Source organism: Poeciliopsis prolifica, unplaced genomic scaffold, assembly GCF_027474105.1.
Source record: "Poeciliopsis prolifica strain line A6 unplaced genomic scaffold, Auburn_PproV2 SCAFFOLD111, whole genome shotgun sequence".
NCBI lineage: Eukaryota > Metazoa > Chordata > Actinopteri > Cyprinodontiformes > Poeciliidae > Poeciliopsis > Poeciliopsis prolifica.
In genome coordinates this window covers 780320-804929 of record NW_026562486.1, presented here as the reverse complement: position 1 = coordinate 804929, position 24610 = coordinate 780320, and the positions used below count along the sequence as shown (strand labels likewise).

Below are 24610 nucleotides of genomic sequence, written 5' to 3'. Positions count from 1 at the left end.
CAGCTGTTAAAGAAATCATTAACTATTTGCATTGTGTAAATTTTTCCTCCATCTGTCCAGCCAACCTGACCGCATTCTCTGTTAGCTGCTTTCCTTTGCAGCCTCACTCTGAACCTGGTCTGGAGTGCTGGACGTTTCAGGGTCATGGGGCTTTTAGATGTTTTCCTCCAGGCCTCCTCCACCTCTTGGTTGGTAGCTCTGGCTGTCCTGCTGCTGGTCTATTTCATTTCCTCCAGCTTTAGTTCTGGAAAACATGGGAAGGAGCCGCCCGGACCGAGACCACTTCCTGTGATTGGAAACCTCCTGCAGATTGACCTGAGCAGACCGTACCACACATTCCAGGAGGTAAACGGGTCATCAACGGTTCATTTCATGCAAATTTAATTAAGCCTGCTGAAGCTTGAATCCTAAAGATTCACAGCTAAAACAAGTGGAAGTTTTATTGTTGTTAAAACATAAAGTCTATGAAAGACACACTAAAGCATCACTTTAGTGCAACATCCAGCACTAACAAGATGGGTTTAATGCTTTAGCTGATTATTTACTGGGAAAATTTGTGCTCAATATATATTTTCTTCTTTTTCTGCAAATTTCCTTTGCAATAGGATCAAAAATTCTTGCTGAGAACAATAAAATGGCCGGTCCAGATGGCTTCCAGTGTTACTGACAAGGAGATCTTCTTTGTCACAGAAAGTTGATGAGTTTCTTTCTGTTTTCAGTTTTCTAAGAAGTATGGATCAGTCTTCACTGTGTATCTTGGGCCCAAAAAAGTGGTGGTTCTGACCGGATACCAGACGGTGAAGGAGGCTCTGGTTCAGCACGACGAGGAGTTTGGAGACCGGGATTCGTTTCCGATTTTACATGACTTCAACAAAGGGCATGGTGAGGACAGAAAGCCTTTTGTGATATGTACTTACGTCTGTCCAAATCAAATTATATACCAGAATTTATTTTAGGGGTCTTATGGTCGAACGGTGACTCTTGGAGAGAAATGCGACGCTTTGCTTTGACAAACCTCAGGGACTTTGGGATGGGCAAGAAGGCGTGTGAAGACAAAATAATAGAGGAGTGTCAGCATCTCATTGAGGTTTTTAAGAATTTCAAAGGTAAAACTAATCATTTTTTCAGTCCTGTCTCATAAAAAACATTAGAAATAGTTTCTTTCAGATTAATATTGCAATAAAGTTGCAAAGATGAACCCATGTCTCTGTGTCCATGTAGGATGTAAAGATGTAAAAACCAGCTTATTGTTCTTTGCTTGGCTTCGTACAGAGGCTCTGGACCCTTGACTATTGGGAAATGATTCCTTTCTGACAAAATGTTTTTGATGTTCTGAAATATTTAATTGTAACAAAACAGCAAAAACAGGATGAATCTCTCATTTTTATTCCGCTTTAAACTTTGACTATTTCCACTTTCTCTCAGGAAAACCTTTTGACACAATGCAGCCAACCAACTACGCCGTCTCCAACATCATCTGCTCCATGGTGTACGGCAGCAGATTCGAATACAGTGACCCAGAGTTCACATCAATGGTGGATCGAACCAACAGGAACGTTCTGCTCAGCGGTTCTCCGTCCATTCAGGTATTTAATGCAAAGACAGCAACATGCTGCAGGGTGGAGAAACCATTAACTTATATGAGAACTTCTTCTTTGAAAGCTTTACAACATGTTTCCACGCCTCTTTAAATGGGTCACAAAGAGGAAGGAGTTCACAGAAATGGCTGTAGCCAATCAGAAGCAGAACTTCGCCCTCTTCAGGCGGTTAAAGGAGACGCTGAACCCGGACATGTGCAGAGGTTTTGTGGACGCCTTTCTGGTTCGCAAGCAGAACCTGGAGGTTTGATTTTTCAGCTGGCATTATTTCATCAGCTCTGGTTGAATCTGCTCACTTTGCCCTTACATTACAGTTTATTGATATTCCTGTATTTCAGTGTTAAGTCATGAATATGTTGCTATATGACTTTCTAGTACAAATACAAACCATGCATAAAAGAGTTCTATAGTTCAGCACTGACCCAATATGATTTAATTACAATTAACTACAATCATAATTAATTAATTAGAAGAAAACCTTCTCATAAATAGGAACATGTGGTGATGTAATGCACACAAGGAAACAAAATCTACAGCTGTTTAATTTTCCTGCTGTGGAAATGAGATAAACACTTTTCTTTTTTCAAAATGCAAAAAAGCTCAATTCCAGTGGAAACTCCAAACAAAATACATGTTTTATATTCTATCTTTGATGCCTGGTTTTATTGTAAAGCATTTTTTTTGCCTGTGGCTGTTAAAGCTGATGACAGGAATGTGCAGAATCATAATTATTTGTCCATCTGCAGGCGTCTGGAAATAAAAACAGCCACTTCCACAATGAGAACCTGTTAATGACGGTCACAAACTTATTCAACGCCGGGACTGAAACAACATCCACCACTCTGAGATGGGGGCTTCTCCTCATGGCCAAATATCCAAAGATACAAGGTAAAACCTTTACCACCATCACCAGAAGAAGAAGAACATGTTTTAACTAAAGTTTATAGTGATGCTGCTGGGAAGAAGTGGGTCAGTGTCTTGATGCTTTCCGCCTCCCAGACCGGGTCCAGGAGGAGCTGAGGAGGGCGATAGGAGATCGGCAGGTTCAGGTTTCAGACAGGAAGAGTCTGCCGTTCACCGACGCCGTGATCCATGAAACACAAAGACTGGCCAGCATCGTTCCCACTGCGCTGCCTCACAGAACCAGCAGAGACACCATGTTCCAGGGTTACTTCATCAAGAAGGTTGGGCTGAAAAAAAACCACCTGAATTTATATCAAACCAGGAAAAGCAAGTATACTAACATGATGATGTCACACTACACAGTAATTCTGCAGTCACATTATATGGCTTCACAGATGTTTTTACAGCTCAAAGAAAAGAAGACATTTTTGGTGTGTTGGAGAAGTGACTGATCTAAAATGTTCAGGATTTTAGCTCCAGAGGATCAGACTGGATTCTGCTGCTCCAGTCTGGAAAACTGTGAAAACCTACAGAATGCCAGTTTATTTGAGGGAAGATGGTTTGCAAACAGGAAGTTGGAGCTGTAGATGGGACCGACAGAGAGGACTGAGGACCTCTGGTGGACAAAAAGAGGAATTACGTCTGTTTTCTCTGTACATGCCTGGATAAATTTGATTAAATATTTTATTTCAAACTTTAGTAACATTTCCTCTGTCAGTCATGGATTTAAGAGCCTGGAATTATCTTAAACTATTTTCAACAGACTGAGAAGTGTAATGCAGTTTGTTTCTCTTAGCAGATAAATTGTCTGCTGTGTTTCCATATTTTGTCTGCTGCAGGGAACCACAGTCTATCCCCTCCTGACCTCCGTCCTGCATGATCCCAGTGAGTGGGAGAAACCCCACAGCTTTCATCCTGCTCACTTTCTGGACAAAGATGGCAAATTTGTAAAGCGTGACGCCTTCCTGCCGTTTTCTGCCGGTATGTGTTGGTTCAGGAGTCTCTCTGCTTTTAGACAGGAAGCATCTTCTGTTTTCATCTTGACCGCTCCTTCAGGTCGCAGGATCTGCCTGGGAGAGAGTTTAGCCAGGATGGAGCTGTTCATCTTCTTCACCACCCTGCTGCAGCGCTTCCGCTTCACTCCAGCACCGGGAGTTAGAGAAGACGACCTGGACCTGACGCCACGCGGAGGCATCACTCTCAGCCCTACGACTCATCAGCTGTGTGCTGTTTCTCAGATGTGAAGAACAATCAACAGTTCATGCAAAGCTTTAACTTTTGAATCTTTATGTCAGAGAGTGAAAAACTATATTTGTGAAACAGAAATTGTTCATGCAATAAGTCTGAAGAAAAAAAAAAGTTAAATGTTTTGACATGTGGCTAAACTAAGATTATCCCATAATCTGATAAACCAGCAACAGATTAGAACCACAAAGAATAAAAATGATGAAAAATTTGTAAGGTGTGGCAGGAATTTCTTAACCATAAAGTAATTATGTTGTCTACCAGAAGCAATAAAATGATCATTGAGTCAACTCTCTCCCAAATGCCTTTGTCCCACTGCTGATGATCTCAATGCATAATAATAATCTGCAGGCATCCTTTTTATTTCTTGGAAAGCTGGAATAATAATGATGAAATATCCAAGAATAAATCAGGAAGATGAACTGACAGATTTTCTTTCTAGTTTGCAGCCTCTACTTCCTGTTTATCACGGTCCTGCATAACATCAACATCTGATGAAATTATGCTTTATGTAGCCTAACTAATGAAGGATCTCTAACATTATTAATGATCTTGCAAAATTCAAATGAGCTGATATTTAACTCCTACCAGTTGCAAGAAAGAGCCAAACTAAAAGATAGCACAGAAGCTCTGATGAAGGAAACCTGGACACCCAGATCTACCAGACCAGGTTCAAACAGCACAAAGACGCTGCAGGTACAATCCAGCACAACCTCACAAAACTAGGAGGAAAGGAATACAGGCAACATCATAACCAGTTGGCTGTTTGCACAAACTGCCTGTTTGCACAACCAGCCAGACATTGATTGCAGCAGAAGACAGTGATTGTGACTGAGGCTGTGGAAGAATACAGAAACATCAGAAAGAGAGAGAGACTTGCTCCTGCATGTAGGCGGCGCCTCAGACTGAATTCCTGGTTGTTTATGAGTGTTACGTAACCCTTGTGCTGTTACAACTCTAACTTATTTCAACACAGCAGTTTGCTCTCTTTACTGAAAGCAGTTTGATCCTCTGTATGGTTTGCTTCAGCATCATGGGAATGTTGGATATTTTGCTCCAGGACTCCATTTCTTTCTCTCTGTTTGTGGGTCTTATCGTTCTTCTGCTGATTTATTTCACTGTCTCATCAATATTCAGATCCCAATGGCAGAAAAACGAGCCACCAGGACCCAGACCGCTTCCCTTCCTTGGGAATCTGCTGCAGATTGACTTGAAGAAACCCTACAAAACACTAATGGAGGTGAGACTATGAAGGGATACTTTTGTCCACTAAATTCTTTTTCCTTAAACCATTTTTTTTTCTTATTTAAGTTCTACAAGAAATATGGGCCAGTTTTCACTGTTCATCTGGGTCCTAAAAAAGTGGTGGTCCTGGCAGGATACAGGACAGTGAAGGAGGCGCTGGTTAACCACGACGATGTGTTTGGAGAAAGAGATCCAATGCTGATTTTTCAAGAACTCAGTCAAGGACATGGTAATGACAGAATAGAGTAGGTTTTAATACTCAGCACCTTTCTTCGGTTCAATAATAATCACATTCTCTGCCTAAGGCATAATCTGGACCAATGGAGATCCTTGGAAAGAAATGCGCCGCTTCTCTTTGACCAACCTACGAGACTTTGGGATGGGGAAGAAGGCCTGTGAGGATAAAATCATTGAAGAATCTCAACACCTCACTGAAGTGTTCAAAAAACAAAAAGGTAAAAATAAATCTCACTAATATTATCTGGGGATAATGCAGCAAAATATATTCTGATTTCTTTCCCTGGATTGTAGGAAAGGCGTGTGATACAACCCAGTCCATATGCTACGCAGTCTCCAACATCATCTGCTCCATGGTATATGGCGGTAGATTTGAATATGATGATCCAGAGTTTACATCTATGGCAAACAGAATAACTAAAGGTGCAATCATTTTTGGCTCTCCCTCAATACAAGTATGTTTTCGCTTTTATATTTTAAACCAGTACAATTTTGCAGAATATTTATCTATTTATTAGAAAAACATTATTTTCTGTATCACAGGCCTACAATCTCTTCCCCACACTTTTCAAAAGGATTGCCAACAGAAGGACCATTCTGGGGATGAATGCTGCCAGTCAAAAACAAAACTCTGCCATCTTCAGCCATTTAAAACAAACCCTCAACCCACAGATGTGCAGAGGGTTGGTGGACGCCTTTCTGGTTCAGAAGCAGAAACTGAAGGTTAGGAGATGCAGAAACTGCCTCTAGTTAGAAAATTATTTAAAATGTATGAAGAATATACCAGCATTAACTTTGGTTCATCATTTCTAGTCATGTAATGTTTGTTTGGTCATGTGACAGTGAGGCAGTAATAGACCGTGGGGTTTAACTGACACAGATAAGCAATATCAGCAGGGTGGTTGTTTTTCGACAGCCATTTAAGGAAAAATATATAATAGATTGATCATATTGGTAAACAGGGGTGCCTGTATGAAGAGACAAATCCAGCTAAAGTTATTTGCTAAGTATTAGTTATAGCTACATTTGTTTAGACTGGATGAAGCTGCATCACATCCAGCTGCTGCTCTGTGTTTGTGTGCAGGAAGCTGGAGTAATCAACAGTCAGTTCCATGATGACAACCTTCTCACAACCGTTTTAAACCTGTTTGCTGCTGGTACTGAGACCACCTCCACTACGCTGAGGTGGGGGCTCCTGTTCATGGCCAAGTTCCCACAGATACAGGGTAAAAATCTCTACTCTCCACACGAAAACACTAACAAGCTTAAGCTTCAACAGCAAATTGCCATTGGAACCAAACTGGGATTTTCTTAGAGTGCAATCAGTTGTTGTGTTTTCTTTCTCAACAAGACAAAGTTCAGGAAGAGCTGAGACGAGTCATAGGAGAGCGTCAGGTTCAGGTGGCAGACAGGAAAAGCCTTCCTTACACCGACGCCGTCATTCACGAAACCCAGAGGATGGCAAGCATCATTCCAATGTCACTTCCACACAAAACCACTCGGGACGTCACATTCCAGGGTCATTTCATCAAGAAGGTTGGACTGGCCAAAATACTGTACGTCTTATAAAACAGCAAATATCTCCTCAATGAGTCCTTTCAATTGGTCAGTTACTGCTTTCTGCTTTCAAACCCAAGAACATTACCAGCTATTAAGAAACTATTTTCTGGAGCCATATCACTGCAGTTGGTTCTGTATGTAATAATGACAGAGGAAAACCCCCTTCTCAATTTAATCTTCACATCCAATTAAAGATGAAGATGGAGAGAAACGCTTTCCTGTCAGAAATAACATGAAGCTTTCAGCTATGGAAGCTGTTAAGCATTATAGTGGGAGCTTTTGTTGCTGGCTTTCTTTACTACCAGTAAAAGTGCAATGCTCAAGATGAATGTTGGATTGAAAGATGATGGAAATTCAACTTCAACTCAAATTATTTGGGAGAGAGTTGAAACTCACAGACAGATATCTCCTATCATGTTGGGTAATGTTATTTGTGTTTGCTGTGAGCATTAACTGCTCTAAAATGGGTAAAGATTACATTAGCATAGAAAATATGGGCTAGTAGCACTTTGAAAATGTTAGCCAGCAAGGTTTACAGTATAAATACAGTCCAGTAGCAGCGTTTGTTTCACCCAGTGATCTGTTGTGATTTCTCCAGGGAACTGCAGTTTATCCTCTGCTGATGTCTGTCCTCTATGATGAGAGTCAGTGGGAAAAACCTCACACCTTTTACCCTCCACACTTCCTGGACAAAGATGGAAAGTTTATCAAGCGAGATGCTTTCATCCCATTTTCTGCAGGTTTGTAGGTTGATTAAAGCCTATTCAGATTAAATATATTGGTAAAATATATTTAATGTAAAATTTTTCTCTCTCAGGTCGCAGGATTTGTCTTGGAGAGAGTCTGGCCAGGATGGAGCTCTTTATTTTCTTCTCCACCCTCCTGCAGCACTTCCATTTCTCTCCTCCACCTGGAGTTTCGGAGGATGAATTAGATCTGACGCCGCAGATGGGCCTCACGCTCACACCTTTACCTCATGAACTCTGTGCTGCTTCCCACATGTGACAAAGTAAACATGTCTCAATGTGTGGAGGCTGTGATGCAAAGATTATCAAGAAACTACATAAAATGAACATTTTATTCCTATGTGTAATCATCAAACTGTGACAAAAGTGTATTGAACACCACCCACCAATCATACACCAAAAAACATGACCGGTCCTGTCATCATATGAACAAATCAATCATTGTGATTGTGTTGAGCTGTCATTGTTTCAGACAGAATATGACCTCACTGTGAAATCATAATGATAGAAGCCCAGATCTACCACACCAGGCTCAGACTGTGCAAAGACAGCATCTCACAGCAGGAAAGGAATATATGCAACACCATAACTTATAACATTTCTTCAATTTCCTGAGGGAGTCTTCCCAAGGGATCAATAAAGTATGAGTCTAAGTCTAAGTCTAAATCATGTGGCTTTTTTGTTTTCAGGGTTTCACACATTCATAGATATTTTTGCTGACATCATGAAAATCTCAGGCTCACTTTGTTTACCAAAGTGAGCCTTTGTGATGAAAGTGAGGGGCAGAAACCGCGCACCTTCCACCCTTCCCACTTTCTTAGTTTGTGACGCAAGATGCCTTCATGCTGTTTTCTGCAGGTTTGTAAATTGAGCCTTTCTAGTTCAGAGGCAACATTTTCCTACGATGAGTGGCAAATAGAGAATAAGTTTCATTTCTGCTTCAGGTCGCAGGGTTTGTCTGGGAGAAAGTCTGGCCCGGATGGAGCTCTTCATGTTTTTCACCAGCCTGCTGAAGCACTTTCATTTTTCTCCTGCACCTGGAGTTTCAGAGGAAGACCTGGAGCAGAGTCCTCAACCCAACTTCTCCTTTTTCCCTTCACCTCATCAGCTGTGTGCCTTTCCACATATGTGAAGAGGACAGCATGTCTTGTGTAAAAATAATCTGCTCTGCTATTTTAAAAAAATGAAGGTAATAAAAGTACGTGGATAAACCAGATTGTTTAACAATAACTTTATTATTGTATTATAATTGTGTCGCCAAGTGACACTGGCAGCTTCAAAACAAAATAACAAAATAAAACAGAATAAAAAACATTATTTTCAGTAAAACCTTCTCTTGTTAATATTTATTTTTATTTCAATATTTGTTAAAATCAAGTAACAAATATTGAAATAAAATCAAGTATGTGTTAAATTATTATTTTGAATAAATTAAATGCACTCCTGACACAGAAACCAAATTTCTATCTTTCAGAAAACATTTGGGACTTGGTGAAAAAGAACATTTAAATTAATGTCCAGCGTACAAATCTGCAGCGAGTGTCTGATATTTTTATGTCAGTATGGAGCAAAATCTCACATTTTCACTTTATGCCTTGACGAAATGAGGCCCTTTTAAGGTGGGTTCAATCTAGTCCAGTAGGAACTAATTTAGTGACATTAAATATTCAATTTCCTCAGTAAATAATTAAAAAAAAATCTAATAATATATATTTAAGAAATAATACATCATGTTACTAAATAATGCTTTTCCAGGCTTAATAATTTGATAACTCAAACAAAAGTTGCAAATATTGATTCAGTTTGTTGATGCATCATATTAAATTACAGCATTGCCACAACTGTTGTATGTACAAAAAAATGAAATATAATAATATTACTCTTATACAAAATATCTGCTTGAGTTTGGTTGAACAGGTGGATCTTACAGAAATGTGTGTTAGCATCCAGCATCGGGAGAAGAAATTGGCTCTATTTATCTTTTATGGACTGAAATAATCCATCTTTCATGCATGAAAATAAAAAAAAGAAACAAACAAACAAAAAAAGTTTACAAACTTGACGATAAGTATCTGAACTCAATCTATTTGCAAAACCTCACTTCTTTCAATTGTTTCAACTACATACTGTTAACACTAATATTAGGAAATGCTGCATCTGTCCACTAGGTGGCAGCTGAGCAAAAATAAAAACACTTCAGCTCATAAATGGTCTAATAAAATACAAATAAATGTTCGTGAAATATGCCAATAACAAAACATGTCCTTCTATCTCTCTAAGCAGTTACTACAGTCTCCACCAGGAAATGAGGAAAAAAAACAAAACATTACCTGATCAAAAACTAAAAAGTTTCCTATGATTCTCTATTATTTGAACTGTATTGAATTTTCATCAATAAAGTTCCTCTGGCTTAATAACTTGCACACTATATGTATTCCTGTGATATTTTACAAAACAAATTATGTCTCAAGTTAAAAAGTAACAACTGTGCCCACTTTCCTGTCAATTGACTACCAAATAAAGGCCTACAGAGCCAATAAAACCTTAAAAAAAAAAAAAAGGATCAACTGTAAAACGTAACATTTCAGCTCTGATGTGACCTAAAAGATCTGGATTCAGCTTACAAGGGACGGAAAAATGGTCTGCGCTAAATAAACACTCATGTTGTGCAACAAGAATATCAAAGTTTACAGCAAATCTTTAACCTTGTTGCTCTATTAAACTTTGAACTTAATTAATTATTGTTGGCTAGTTCAGAACAGCTTCAACATGTTTGCATATAAAGCAGCACAACATCCTCAGCCTGGAAAGTTTCTTCCATTTTAAATATTTGTTTTTGCCCTAAATGCAAGTTTTAATATCTATCACTGTAACATTTCTTAATCTTAAATTGATAGAATAACACAATATAAAAACTTGCACTTTAGGGCCAAATAGTGGAGATATGTAATTATGCCGTTTAGAAGAACTGCAAAATATGATTAAGCTGCTCACCTTGAAGTTAAAAACTGTAAAATGTTGCAACTTCAGGGATCATAAAATGTCTCCAGAAACCGACTATTTAAAAAAAGATTTTTTTGTAGTTTGGGTTTGGTTTGGCTCTTTAGAAATGACTGTTTTTCTTATGAAGGTGTAAAACCCTGGTGCCGTCTAAGATCAAATTTAAGCAGAGGGCCGAAAACTGTCTGGTTTCAGTGCAGTGGAGCACCAGATCTGTATGCAGGTATCCACTTAACAAATCGTAATATAGATATATATTTATATATACACATCGGTTCTGGTGGTCGATAGTCACCAGAACCTTCAGGGTCTGAAGATATTTTCTGTGGAAAGAATCAAAATCACACGTGAGCAATTCATGTGTGTTCTCCATGCAGGGGACATTTTAATGTTGTCTTTACCCAGAAAGACTTTTCCATAAAGTAACTGGAAAAGTCTTTCTGAATAAAGACTTTTCCAGTTACTTGGAAAAGTCTTTACTGTATATTTTTGAAGTCTGTATGTTTTTGAAGCGTGTTAAACTTCAGAAAGACTTCTTTTGGCTAATTTTCCTTTAGTGTCTTAATATGAACAGCTTACTTGGGTTGTTTCTGACAACTGATATGAAATATTGCAAATCATTTTTGGAGGAAAAAACACAATATTCCAAACTTCCTGCTGTAAACCACCGGCTCCACCTCCACCTGCACCTTGGACTTTGCTTCTAACAACCTCAAATACATGTCCAACAGTAAAGCTGGTGCACAGCAGCAGCTGTTGAACGTGTTGCAGTCATGGGAGCGATGGAGGTTTTTCTCCAGTCATGGAGCCCAGTTTCAGTTTTAGGGGTTGTGGTTTTGATCCTCATTGGGTTTCACTTTATTCTCTCTAAGTCCAGGCCTCAGGGCCACAGACCGGGACCACCAGGACCAAAACCCCTTCCCATCGTTGGCAACCTGCTGCAGCTGGATGTTAAGAGACTTGACCTAGCATTCCTGAAGGTGAGACACAGCTGATCTCAACATTCCTCTCAACTGTATTTCATATGTTTTTACAATTTTTACAATTCTTTTAAACTATTATATATCTTGTTTTTCTAATCCATGCTTGCCCAGAACAAAAAAATGGGCCTCTGTTTACTAAAACTTGATTATGTTAAAAGACTTATATGCTGTGCAACTAATAGTATTCTAGTATTATGAAGGAAATCAACTCATCTGGGTCAGTTGATCTTACTCATCAAACATTGCAGTTTATTTTATTATTCAAAGTTTTCCATCTAAGGAAACAGAGCAGTTTGCATCAAGACATTAATTAACTTTGCAGCAACCTGTCATACTGAGCATGCATGCAGTGACAGAGAAGAGGAAAACTCCCCTTAAACAGGTAGAACCCTCCAGCAGAACAAGAACCTTGCCATCTGGGAGGCAGATGAGGCCCTCTGGTTATGGTTGGGGCTGTGGATAGACTGGGGGCCTTGGGAGCCATTTGGGGTTGGGTCTGGAATTCTCCAGGGGTCATTTGATTTTTGAATTACTGCTCCTAATTATGGTGGCTGGGCCTTCTGCTAAGATGCACAAAGAGTTGATGTATTGATTTTGATGTTTCTTCTTCAGCATTTTAGTTTTGTCTTTGCTATTTTATTGAACTCCTCCTCCACATAATATAATATAAGTTACTTTCTCTTTATCTATTTCATCATAGCTTTCTAAGACGTATGGATCTGTGTTCACTGTCCACATGGGGCCAAAGAAGACAGTGGTCCTGATTGGGTATAAGGCGGTGAAAGAAGCATTTGTCAGCTATGCTGAGGAGTTTGGAGAACGGGAAGCTCCCATCGTGGCTAAAGAAGCAAACCTGCATCATGGTACAGAATCTCTACAAATTCACATCCAGTGAAGTGAGTTTGCTGACTTATTGTATTTAACAGGTATTGCGTGGGCCAATGGCGACTCCTGGAAGGAAATGCGCCGCTTTGCTTTGACCAACCTGAAGGACTTTGGGATGGGAAAGAAAGTATGTGAGGAGAAAATCGTTGAGGAATGTCACTTCCTCACCCAGAAGTTAAAGGAGTTTAAAGGTAACAGCAGACAGGAAGAAGATATCACTGTTATTGTTGCAAGATTTCACCATGAGAACCTTGTTCTTAAACCTGAGGCATTATAGTTAACTCAGAGTTATTCTTTGCAATCCAACGTCAAAGTAAAACAATTCTCTCAATAGAGTTAATAAAGTGTTGAATAATGCTTTTCTGGTTCCTTTGTTGCAGGTGAAGCTTTTGATTTGTCCCAACATCTGAATTTTGCAGTTTGTAATATAATCTGCTCCATGGTTTATGGCAAAAGATTTGAATATGAGGATCCAGAGTTCAATACCATAGTAAATCGAACAACCCAAGGCCTTCACCTGTTGGGCTCACCAGCAATACAGGTGTGATTAAACTGTTTAAAAGCAAAAAATATGACTTCTTTTACCATTGGACTGAACACAAGGCCTAATGAAGTCACTGTTCATCATCAGCTGTACAACATGTTCCCAAAGATTGGCAAACTGGTGTTTTCAGCCAGAAAGAAAATGAGAGATATATTTGCTGCCAATAAACAACATCATCTGATGCTGCTGAACCGTTTGAAAGAGACTCTCAGTCCACAGATGTGCAGAGGAGTTGCAGACGCTTTCCTCATCCATCAACAGCAACACAAGGTCAGAATGACTGTAAATCCCATAATGCACTGCATTAATCTACTTTCAGCTTCAATAGACAGAGGGTGTGTTTCAGGAAGGAAACTCTGACCATGGGCAGATTAAAACCTATGACTGAGACAACACTCATTCTGTTTGCAGCATTGCTGCATCAGCAGTGGATCTCTGCTTGCACTCGTCATTTGTTAGGACAACATGGAGGACAAAGTGGGTTAGCCTCTCACCCCCCTTTCCTGGCAGAGAGAGTCATTAAATGTTCAGGAGCTTTGGAGGAGATATAAAGATTACGGTTTTGTTTATCTAGTATCTATATTCCTGGCCAAAGGAAGAAACCTGGTTCCTGGTTTTATTTAGAATTCTGCAGAAGGAACCTTGGAATTACAGGTTCCCCAAGAGCGCGGATTACTGGCTGCCAGTTCTGCGAAGGGAGAAAAGCTAACAGCTTTTTCAGCTATGAAAAGCACATGGATACTGGCCACTGACCAGCCAAATGCCACTGATGCTGAGCTTAGAGTACATGCCAAGTGTCCATGTTTGTCCTTCCTGTTTGTCCTTTCTCTCTGAAAGGACAAACAGATTCTGGTTGCATTTGTTTTAGCTTCCAGACTCTAGTAGAAAACAAACTTCGGGTCCAGCACTGTAGCCCATTTGTAAACAGAGCTGATGTGCTTCAAAGCTAATGTGTGCTAGTTGACAACACACTGCAACCGTCAGCCAAGCTCCTGGATTTACTTTCTTGTTCCTCATCTTGTTTTGTTTACTTTTTTGTGAATTAGAACTTTCTCTATACTTAATGGAGCATCAAAACATTAATGCAGATCAAGGAACAGAGCTTTCATCTTTCTTCTTTTGTGCTGTTTATAATTGCTTTGTGCTTGTTTTATAACTTTGTTGACACAATCATATTTTGAGCACACAAACTCTCAAAACGCTCTCAATGAGCTTTTGGATGATTTTCTGAAAACCAGCTGATCTATTGCAGGAGTCTGGGCTCAACGACAGTCACTACACCAATGACAACCTGCTGGTGACAATTATGAACCTGTTTAGCGCTGGAACTGAAACATCATCAACTACACTGAGATGGGCATTCCTGTTCATGGCCAAATATCCAAAAATACAAGGTGTGGAGGAGGATCTACTTCTGGATTTTGTATCAATAGGACAACAAGCAGAAGTCATTTGGTTTCTGCATAGCGTATTGTGCCATTGTCATTTACTGACTTCGATCTTTCAGACCAGGTCCAGCAGGAGTTGAGGAGTGTGATTGGAAGTCGGCAGGTTCAGGTTGAGGACAGGCAGAACCTGCCTTTCACAGACGCCGTCATCCACGAGACACAGAGAGTGGCCAACATCCTTCCTTTGGGTCTTTTTCACAGAACTAGCCAAGACATCACATTTCATGGTTATTTTATTGAGAAGGTAGGAATGTACACTTGAGGGTGTATTAACATGAACTTAATTCATAAGCTTTGCCAGCTTGACTGGTCAGATCAAGTTTACATGAAAGGTACATTTCAGCAACAAGGCAATTCAAAGTGTTTCATGTGATTAGAATTGAAATAGAACAAGCAAGCCAAAAAATTTGACATTGTGGGAAAATGATGACGATTGAAAAAGACTGATTTGTCTACCTGCATTTACACTCTTTAGTTCACTGTTACTTTGTTGGATTTTCCCACATGTTCCCTTGACTTCTGTGTCACTGTCAATCTGCTCCACAATTACTAACTTTATCCATAAGTTTCTATGTTGATTTTAGTTTAACTATTGCATCATGAGACCACTGCTGTACTCTCTGGATTTTGGTTCTTTGATCTGCTTTTGGAGCAGGATGTTTTTATTATGTGTAGAGCAGAAAAAGTTTGATGTACATTATTTTCTACCAGATTTTTTAATACAGAATCTATCAGGTTTGAAGAGATGATTACACAGTCAGAACATTCTGTGAAAGTTCACTGAGGTGGGATGCAGCGGAGCTGTTGCATTATTGGACTTGTCTGGTTCTGCATCCATCAAATGGGATGATGTTCGACTCAAATATGGAGTTTAATAGAAAGGTCAATGCAGTATTACAGTCTAGCTTTCATCATCCAAGGCTAATTAGCAGAAGCAAGGATTGTCTTACCCATTGTACCGTCGAGAAAGATTTTCATGCTTCTGTGCTGGGCTGCTGAAACTCCCTCTCCACTGGGTTATTGATCAGTCTCTTCTTCACCATCTTCAGATAATTAGAAATTCAGCTGAGTCACTTTAAGAGGAAGTTGATAAAGTCTTGCAGATTACTTCTTGTTGTTGTTTGAAGTTCAGGTTTACCTAATTAACTCCTGTTGGATATGGAAGTGAAGCAAACAGGTTTGGGGGAGAGGAATTGTCTTTGTTTCCAGGTAACTTCATGTCATTTAATTTTTATTTGGAATCAGTGGTAAGGTGGGCTCATTTCCATGTGTTCAAAAATCAATTGAATTGAAAATGTGTCATGTAAATAATGACTGATTTGTCTTTCTTAGGGAACTCCAGTGATTTCGGTTTTAACGTCGGTCCTGCAAGATGAGAGCGAATGGGAGAAACCGAACGTCTTTCATCCAGGCAACTTCCTCAGCAAAGATGGGAAGTTCCTCAAGCGAGACGCCTTCATGCCTTTTTCAGCAGGTTAGCCTGATTAAAGTCTCATGTAGTTCCTTACTCTACAGGCATTGGCTGAGGATCTGTTTCTCATAGGTCGCAGGGTTTGCCTTGGAGAGAGTCTGGCCAGAATGGAGCTTTTCATCTTCTTCGCCACGCTCCTGCAGCACTTCAGATTTTCTCCTCCACCTGGAGTTACAGAGGAAGACCTCGATGTAACTCCACGAGTTGGTGGTACTCTGAGTCCTCAACCTCACACGCTCTGTGTTACCCCTTTAAATTAAGGAGGAGCCTATAAGAGAAAAAACGATTCCTTTATACCTAACAGGAATCAAAGTAAATGTCCTAAAATAGAGAAAATTTGTTTTTAATGTGAACTTTTTACTCCACAAATATCCACCATTAATCACAATCACCATGTATTCAGATTTTTTGTATCTTCATCAAGTCAAAGTTATTGTTTGTGGACAGGCTAAGCTACCTTTAAATGACATTTTTTCTTTTGAAAGGAATGATGGTTATGCTGGTTAAGGTATAACTGCCGAATCAATAATCCACTGCATTTAAAACAATTTGGTTCCATCAGTAGGAAGAGGGGGAGTTTCAGGACACAAAATCTGTGATGGAAAACTAAAATATCTGGAGCCAAGACAAACACACCCTCTTTACAGAACCGCTGCATCAGGACAGGATCTGTCAAAAGCTAACAATCGATTCTACAAAAGGTCATGGATATCCAATTCAGTTAAACTACAGAGCATTGCTTCATCAAAATAAAGTTGTCTTTCCAATTAGTACTTGGAATACATACAAAGTGTCAATTACTCTAAATTCATCTTCATTCATTTAGAGCTGAATACAATCCCTGGTCTTTATGTATTTATGCAAATTACTGTAGAACTTTCTTTGGGTTATTTCCCCTTTTATTCCTTCCGAATTTCTCATATTGTTGTTTGAAAAATGTATTGTATATTCTGGTACAAGGAAATCTGTGTTAGGTAAAGCTAATTAACACTCTCCAAATGTATTTGTCTGAATAGATGGTTGCTTGATTTTGTGTGTTTACAGTAAAATTCAAAACAAAAACTGTTAGTAAAATGTTTTATGTTTTGCAAAGTAAATTGAAGTATATCTGTTCATGTAGTTAAAATCTTTACATTTCAGAGAAGAGGACGTCTGTTTTTTTCAATCAATCCTGCCAAGAATAACTTACTTCTATGTGTAATCTAGGTCAGGTTATTCTTTCAGGTCCAGTGCATCAAACATTAGTGAGAGAATCTGTTAAGGTAAGAGGTTTCCTAACAAATGATGAAATGCCTTGAATGTGATACCTACTAAAATCTAACAACGAGTTATATTTGTCTGTTTTTATTACATATTAAGCCTTTTGTTCACCTGAACTCAATCTAGTACAATGTGCTCTTTGGCTAATAGCAGCAGATCTGAGGATATTCAAAGAGACTTTAAAGGTGAGCTGGACATTATTTCATTGTTGCATGGTTTCTCATAATATTGCATGACATATTTTAATAAATTAATTGATTATCTAAAATGCTTCCTGCTTTAAAGGAAGAAATGTGTTTGGATTTAATGGAAATAGTAGATTAGCAGCGATTAAGAAAGTAAATATCACTTTTCAAACTACACCACTTATTTATTTTTTTATTATTTACCACAAATCTAATTCTAAACCGCAGGTCTTAGTGATGATCTGTTTCTGTTTCAACTATATGCTGTTGATTCCAACAAAAATATTAAAAAAATGCAGCATCTGTCCACTAGATGGCAGCTGAGCAACGTAAAAACACCTCACAGATCATAAAATGTCAAAATAAAATACAATTGTTTTTTGCAGACTATCTAGGAAAAATGTTTTGTTTATACTCTAAGCAGTTACATGCTGTAATCTACATCAGTGAGATAAGTTCAGGAAACCAGAAAAAAAAGGAGGCTTAGGAAAAAATTAACTCAACGTTGAAAACTACTAATAATATAAAGTTACCTCCACTTTAAAAACTGGTATTCCTTCTGAATTCTAGCTATGCGACAAAATGAATAATAATTTATTAAGGAAAACAACTGGATGAGTATTTTTACATTTCTTAATTTAAAATATTTGTACTCTTCTAATACTGAAGGTGCTAAGAGGCCTACTGTTGGTCAGAAATCAGCTTGATCCAAAAACACATCAATTGTGTGTACTGGAGCAGAGTGACCTCAGTGCTGACATCACTGAGTCCTGAGTCCTGGCCCTAACCCTGACCCTAACCTGAGAGAATTCAAAGTACAAGAGATGGAAAAATGATCTGAGCAAAATAAACATTCATGTTGAGAAACCAGAATGTCAAAGTTTATTGTCATTCTTTAACTTTGCAGCTCTTTTAAACTTTGAACTAAACAAATTATTTGTTTATAATAAAATGCAGTTAAAGAATCTCAGCCTGGACAGATTTTTCCCCTTAAGAATGAAAAATATGTTATCACAGTAGAATGACACAATATGAAAACTTGCAAAATATCAGAGAGATAAAATTATGCAATTAAACAAAACCCTGCAAAATAAGATTAAGTTAAAAACTGTAAATGTTGGGCTGGCTGTAATAACCCACACATGGAGGCCTCAGTCGTCGATGCATCTGCCACAGATTCCACACTCGGCCTGATGACCTTTGCCTCGTGTCTTCTCCCTCTCATTACCCATGTTCCAATTTCATCACTCCTAAATGAAGTCGGCACAGAGCCAATAAAACCTTTTAAAAAAGCTGTAAAATGTTGCAACTTCAGGGATCATAAACTGTCTTAAGAAACGTTTGCTTTTTTAAGTTTATGATGTTTTTTAAAACTATTAAAAATCAGAAATGTTTTCAACTGAAGCTTGCATTTTCAAAAAAACATGAAGTGATTTTGCAAAGAAAATGTCGCTAAGTCTTAAAAAGGAACAATAAAAGCTATTTTTTAGGTCTGGGTCTGGTGTGGCTCTTTAGACATCAGTGCTTTTATTTTGAAGGTAAATCAGGGCTCTTAGATAGAAGCCCAGTTCTGTCTAAGATCACGTCTCCAAGAAAAAATAAATCTTCTGTCTGGTTTCAGTGCAGTGGAGCACCAGATACTCAACCAGCCAAATTAAATCCACCTGACAAAAGTTAATATAAATCTATAAGGGCCACCAGAACCTTCAGGACTCATTTTCTTTTAGTGTCTTAATATGAACAGCTTACTTGGGTTGTTTCTGACAACTGATATGAAATATTGCAAATCATTTTTGGAGGAAAAAACACAATATTCCAAACTTCCTGCTGTAAACCACCGGCTCCACCTCCACCTGCACCTTGGACTTTGCTTCTAACAACCTCAAATACATGTTGTTAGAACAACAGCTGGTGCACAGCAGCAGCTGTTGAACGTGTTGCAGTCATGGGAGCGATGGAGGTTTTTTTCCAGTCATGGAGCCCAGTTTCAGTTTTAGGGGTTGTGGTTTTGATCCTCATTGGGTTTCACTTTATTCTCTCTAAGTCCAGGCCTCAGGGCCACAGACCGGGACCACCAGGACCAAAACCCCTTCCCATCGTTGGCAACCTGCTGCAGCTGGATGTTAAGAGACTTGACCTAGCATTCCTGAAGGTGAGACACAGCTGATCTCAACGTTCCTCTCAACTGTATTTCATACATTTTTACAATTTACCTTCTTTTAAACTATTATATATCTTGTTTTTATATAATAGGCCTGATTATGTTAAACTGATGAAGTGGGGCTTTGTGAAGACAGCAGATAAACATCAACAAATACTGAAGCACTGCTGAGGGAGTAGAAAAGTAAAAAGTTAATGGCTCAGAGTTCCCTGCAGAAAACCTGCTACGTCTGAAGGTCCACCAGCAGCCCACCATGTTTCTGTGTTAAAGAAAATAAAATAAACTTCAGCGGTCATTGTAATTTGGAAATAATAGCGTGAGGCTGATGGGCAGGTACAGAGATGGTGCAACACGTGAGCTCCCCTTCACGCCCAGTTCAATGTGTCTTCTATAAAACTCGCTTAATCCTCCATTACTGTCACTGTTTCTGGTGCATAAAAATAATCTTGCAATGCTAAGCCTGAAGTTGCATCAGGCTTCATGCTGGTGAAGCCTGATGCTGAACATATCTTCAAATGTATAAGGTGAAAGAAAGCACAATGTCAAGCAAATAAAAGATATTTACTGACAAATGAGGGCCGAGGTTTCTGAGAAATGAGTTGATTTGCATATTCTTTTTTCCATGCACACCTGGCTTCAAAATAGCTTTCTAAGACGTATGGATCTGTGTTCACTGTCCACATGGGGCCAAAGAAGACAGTGGTCCTGATTGGGTATAAGGCGGTGAAAGAAGCATTTGTCAGCTATGCTGAGGAGTTTGGAGAACGGGAAGCTCCCATCGTGGCTAAAGAAGCAAACCTGCATCATGGTACCGAATCTCTACAAATTCACATCCAGTGAAGTGAGTTTGCTGACTTATTGTATTTAACAGGTATTGCGTGGGCCAATGGCGAATCCTGGAAGGAAATGCGCCGCTTTGCTTTGACCAACCTGAAGGACTTTGGGATGGGAAAGAAAGTATGTGAGGAGAAAATCGTTGAGGAATGTCACTTCCTCACCCAGAAGTTAAAGGAGTTTAAAGGTAACAGCAGACAGGAAGAAGATATCACTGTTATTGTTGCAAGATTTCACCATGAGAACCTTGTTCTTAAACCTGAGGCATTATAGTTAACTCAGAGTTATTCTTTGCAATCCAACGTCAAAGTAAAACAATTCTCTCAATAGAGTTAATAAAGTGTTGAATAATGCTTTTCTGGTTCCTTTGTTGCAGGTGAAGCTTTTGATTTGTCCCAACATCTGAATTTTGCAGTTTGTAATATAATCTGCTCCATGGTTTATGGCAAAAGATTTGAATATGAGGATCCAGAGTTCAATACCATAGTAAATCGAACAAACCAAGCCATTCAACTGTTGGGCTCACCAGCAATACAGGTGTGACTGGATTGTTTTAAAGCATAAAATCTGTTAATTCTGGACTGAACACAAGGCCTAATGAAGTCACTGTTCATCATCAGCTGTACAGCATGTTCCCAAAGATTGGCAAACTGGTGTTTTCAGCCAGAAAGAAAATGATCGATATGCTTGCTGCCAATAAACGACATCATCTGATGCTGCTGAACCGCTTGAAAGAGACTCTCAGTCCACAGATGTGCAGAGGAGTTGCAGACGCTTTCCTCATCCGTCAACAGCAACACAAGGTCAGAACCTTCATTACCTTCCAGGGAAATGTTGCATAAATTTCTGTGAATTCTCTCAGGATGCTCACAGGCTAATCGACCGCTGCTGGTGTTCAGGCCACCTGTTAAGAATAATCACAAAATAAACATCAAGCCTGAAACCATAAAGAAATAGTTTGTGCTTTTCTGGTTCCACAAATGTTTGCATATTGATGTTCCTGATATCCTCTGCATTGAGGACTAGCGGAGCAGTTGACAGCTGGTGGCTATGGCAATGGGGATGCCTGTGCAATAAGAGTGAAGCTGAGTGGTTTAAAGTTGTTCTTCACCTGTTTTACTGTTATTTGCTTTTTACTGTGAAGCACTGAAGTCAGACTAGTTCCTAAAAGTTCAACGAACTATAAAAACTGGACTGAAAACTAGATTAATTAAATAACAAACATTTTTGTTCAAGCACAAAAATGTTTGAACATTTTTCAATACTGATGTTCCAACTACTGAACCATAGGAACAGAATAGTTGTGGGCATATTACCCAATCTGTAGTAATGGAGCATGTCCCACTATTAGCTATAGCTGCTGATAGTCACCGTTTTATCCAGTGATGTATATCAACCTGGATGCATGACTGGCACACGGTGGAGCTCCAACCCCGAAGCTCCAACAGGATCGACACCTTATAGTTTCTCCATAATACATATTTATAAATCATTCTTACTACACTAATAACTTAGATATTTTACTACAATATTTTATATACCTTCTACTTGAGCTAACCGACTGGGAAAGTACTTCAGGATGACACGCGTTAGCCGTTGAATCCACATCGAACCGTTTTGGTTTTCTAAATATCATCTGATCTTCTGCAGGAATCTGGGATCACTGACAGTCACTACCACAACGACAACCTGCTGACTACAGTCATGAACCTGTTCTCTGCTGGAACTGAAACGACATCGACTACCCTGAGATGGGCATTCCTGTATATGGCCAAATATCCCAAAATACAAGGTCAGGAATATCTCCTTCTAGATTATGTCAAAATAGAACAATGTGCTACAAATCGTACGGTTTCTGCAAATAAATTAAAGAGTTGTTGTATCCTTGTCATTTACTGACTGACCTTTCAGACCAGGTCCAGCAGGAGTTGAGGAGTGTGATTGGAAGTCGGCAGGTTCAGGTTGAGGACAGACAGAACCTGCCTTTCACAGACGCCGTCATCCACGAGACACAGAGAGTGGCCAACATCGCTCCTTTGGCAATTCCTCACAGGACGAGCAAAGACGTCGTGTTCCAAGGTCATTTTATTGAGAAGGTGAGAAATTAGGCTTGATGGTGGATTATCAACAGTCTTTTTTCCTATATTTCAACATATTGCATGTAAATGATGACTGATTTGTGTTTTTTAGGGAACTCCAGTGATTTCGGTTTTAACGTCGGTCCTGCAAGATGAGAGCGAATGGGAGAAACCGAACGTCTTTCATCCAGGCAACTTCCTCAACAAAGATGGGAAGTTCCTCAAGCGAGACGCCTTCATGCCTTTTTCAGCAGGTTAGCCTGATTAAAGTCTCATGTAGTTCCTTACTCTACAGGCATTGGCTGAGGATCTGTTTCTCATAGGTCGCAGGGTTTGCCTTGGAGAGAGTCTGGCCAGAATGGAGCTTTTCATCTTCTTCGCCACGCTCCTGCAGCACTTCAGATTTTCTCCTCCACCTGGAGTTACAGAGGAAGACCTCGATGTAACTCCACGAGTTGGTGGTACTCTGAGTCCTCAACCTCACACGCTCTGTGTTACCCCTTTAAATTAAGGAGGAGTCTATATGAGGAAAACATCCACTTTGGTCCCAGTAGTAGGAAGAGAAGGAGTTTCAGTAAGGAAGGTCTGTAATGGCAACCTTAAAACTCTGGGGTTGGGGAGATCAGAGAGAGATCTGTCTTTCACCTGTTGTTCATTTGGGCGACATCAGCGATACAACCTGACATCTCCTCCTGGCGGCAGAGAGAAGGTCTGCTTCTTTGGATTGGAAAACATCCATGGGACTGCACTGAAATAAACCTGATTTTATTTATAATTCTGTAGAAGGAAACTTGTAATTACAGGTTCCCTCAGATTACCATCAACAAATCCATAATTTTTTACTTTTGCAAATGATTAAAATATCTATTAATGCAGTAATTGATAAACATACTAATAATCAATTCTCCACAAGCTCATGGATATCCAATTCAGTCAAACTACAGAGTATTAATTTATCAAAAATAAATTGCACTGTGAAATAATACTTGGAATACATATTTGTCTAATCTCTTCAGTACAATCGCTGGTCTTTGTTCTACAAAACATGACTGATTTTTATGTTCAAAAATAACTTGAGAAATCAAAATGATGAAATGCCTGAGATGTACAGTGATAGCTATGAAAATATAATATTGGGAAATATTTTTCAGTTTTTATTATATGCTAAGCCTTTCATGCATCTGAACTCTGGCTAATAGCAGCAGATCTGAGGATATTCAGAGACTTTAAAAGTGAGCTGGACTGTCGTTTCTTTCATTGCTTCATGGTTTCTCATAATACTGCATAACATAGTTAAATAACTAATCGTCTCAAACCCAGTCAGTTGGAGAAAGGAGATGTTGAATGCTGCTTTTAATCGAACTGGTAGATTATCAGTGAATAAGAAAGTAAATATTACTTTTCAAGCTGCACCGCTTACTCTATTTTACCACAAAGTGGCAGCAAAGATAATCCATATAGAAATTGGAGGGTTTCATTTATTTGTACTTCAAATGCAATCAAGACATAAAATGATGAAAACTAAATCTGTCCATAAATCTGTTACCAATCAGAAAACAGAAGATGATAAATTTTTATGTTTTGTTGTAATAAAGGTTTAACTCCTGAAGTTTAGTGCGGTGTTGGTGCAGCAACATTTTTATAGCTCAGAGGAAACGTCACCAAGATGTCTGATAACATGAATCTGAAAAAACAAGACAACAGGAAAAAGCATCATTGACACTTAATCTAGAAGTGAAACTAAAGAGTTCATTATTTACAATTAAATATATCAACTCAGAACTTTCTTTTAAGTTTAAACTAACTGTTCTGCTAAGTTAAGTTCAAAATAAGTTAGAGTTAACTGGAGTATTTAGAAAATGTTCTGTTCTAAAGGTAAAGTTTATTTCAGAAGAGCCACATTTTGCTGGAGCAAAGAATAAACAGTCTTTTATAATTAATACCTGAAGAAATGCTTCCCTTCAAACCGAAACACCAACAGCAGAGTTAATTTCCTGTCCGCTCACAGCGCAAGATCTGAAGATATTTTTGTTGTTTCCTCTTCCTGGAAGAAATATACCTGCAAAAAATAAAAACAAAATCCATCTTGTTTTATTCTAATGACACTTTCTTTCAGACTTCTATAAAGATATATAACCTGCATATATGTTCACTTTGAACAAAGCAGAAAAAAATAAACTTACTTTATTGTCTTGTTTTGGAATTACACCAAATTATTGCAACATGA

General features: G+C 38.9%; 3 protein-coding genes across 6 annotated transcripts; all 3 read left to right on the top strand.

Moving 5' to 3' along the window:
• The first annotated feature begins 71 nt into the window (after positions 1-71).
• On the top strand, positions 72-4041 carry LOC129354508 (cytochrome P450 2K1-like). Its single transcript, XM_055023968.1, has 9 exons — positions 72-345; positions 720-882; positions 957-1106; positions 1426-1586; positions 1663-1842; positions 2345-2486; positions 2598-2782; positions 3341-3482; positions 3558-4041. Exons 1-9 carry the CDS (start codon positions 145-147, stop codon positions 3743-3745), a joined length of 1512 nt encoding a protein of 503 aa, XP_054879943.1. The 5' UTR covers positions 72-144; the 3' UTR covers positions 3746-4041.
• A 490-nt stretch (positions 4042-4531) lies between these two features.
• LOC129354506 (cytochrome P450 2K1-like) lies at positions 4532-8377 on the top strand. Of its 3 annotated transcripts, none has more exons than XM_055023963.1 (9): positions 4532-4986; positions 5058-5220; positions 5297-5446; positions 5523-5683; positions 5772-5951; positions 6313-6454; positions 6580-6764; positions 7387-7528; positions 7606-8377. In XM_055023963.1, exons 1-9 carry the CDS (start codon positions 4762-4764, stop codon positions 7791-7793), a joined length of 1536 nt encoding a protein of 511 aa, XP_054879938.1. In that variant the 5' UTR covers positions 4532-4761; the 3' UTR covers positions 7794-8377. The 3 variants fall into 3 exon arrangements, with proteins under 3 accessions (XP_054879938.1, XP_054879939.1, XP_054879941.1); XM_055023966.1 differs by having other exon boundaries at positions 4907-4986; positions 5125-5220; XM_055023964.1 differs by lacking the exon at positions 7606-8377 and having other exon boundaries at positions 6580-6784; positions 7387-7518.
• A 2874-nt stretch (positions 8378-11251) lies between these two features.
• LOC129354507 (cytochrome P450 2K4-like) lies at positions 11252-24472 on the top strand. Of its 2 annotated transcripts, XM_055023967.1 has the most exons (14): positions 11252-11514; positions 12218-12380; positions 12444-12593; positions 12783-12943; positions 13034-13216; positions 19283-19462; positions 20117-20279; positions 20343-20492; positions 20682-20842; positions 20926-21108; positions 21956-22097; positions 22217-22401; positions 22496-22637; positions 22707-24472. In XM_055023967.1, exons 1-14 carry the CDS (start codon positions 11308-11310, stop codon positions 22892-22894), a joined length of 2358 nt encoding a protein of 785 aa, XP_054879942.1. In that variant the 5' UTR covers positions 11252-11307; the 3' UTR covers positions 22895-24472. The 2 variants fall into 2 exon arrangements, 1 of the variants encoding a protein (XP_054879942.1); XR_008605159.1 differs by lacking the exons at positions 20117-20279; positions 20343-20492; positions 20682-20842; ... (3 more) ...; positions 22496-22637; positions 22707-24472 and adding exons at positions 14199-14340; positions 14454-14638; positions 15727-15868; positions 15938-17127; positions 17225-17310 and having other exon boundaries at positions 19355-19442.
• Positions 24473-24610: the final 138 nt, after the last annotated feature.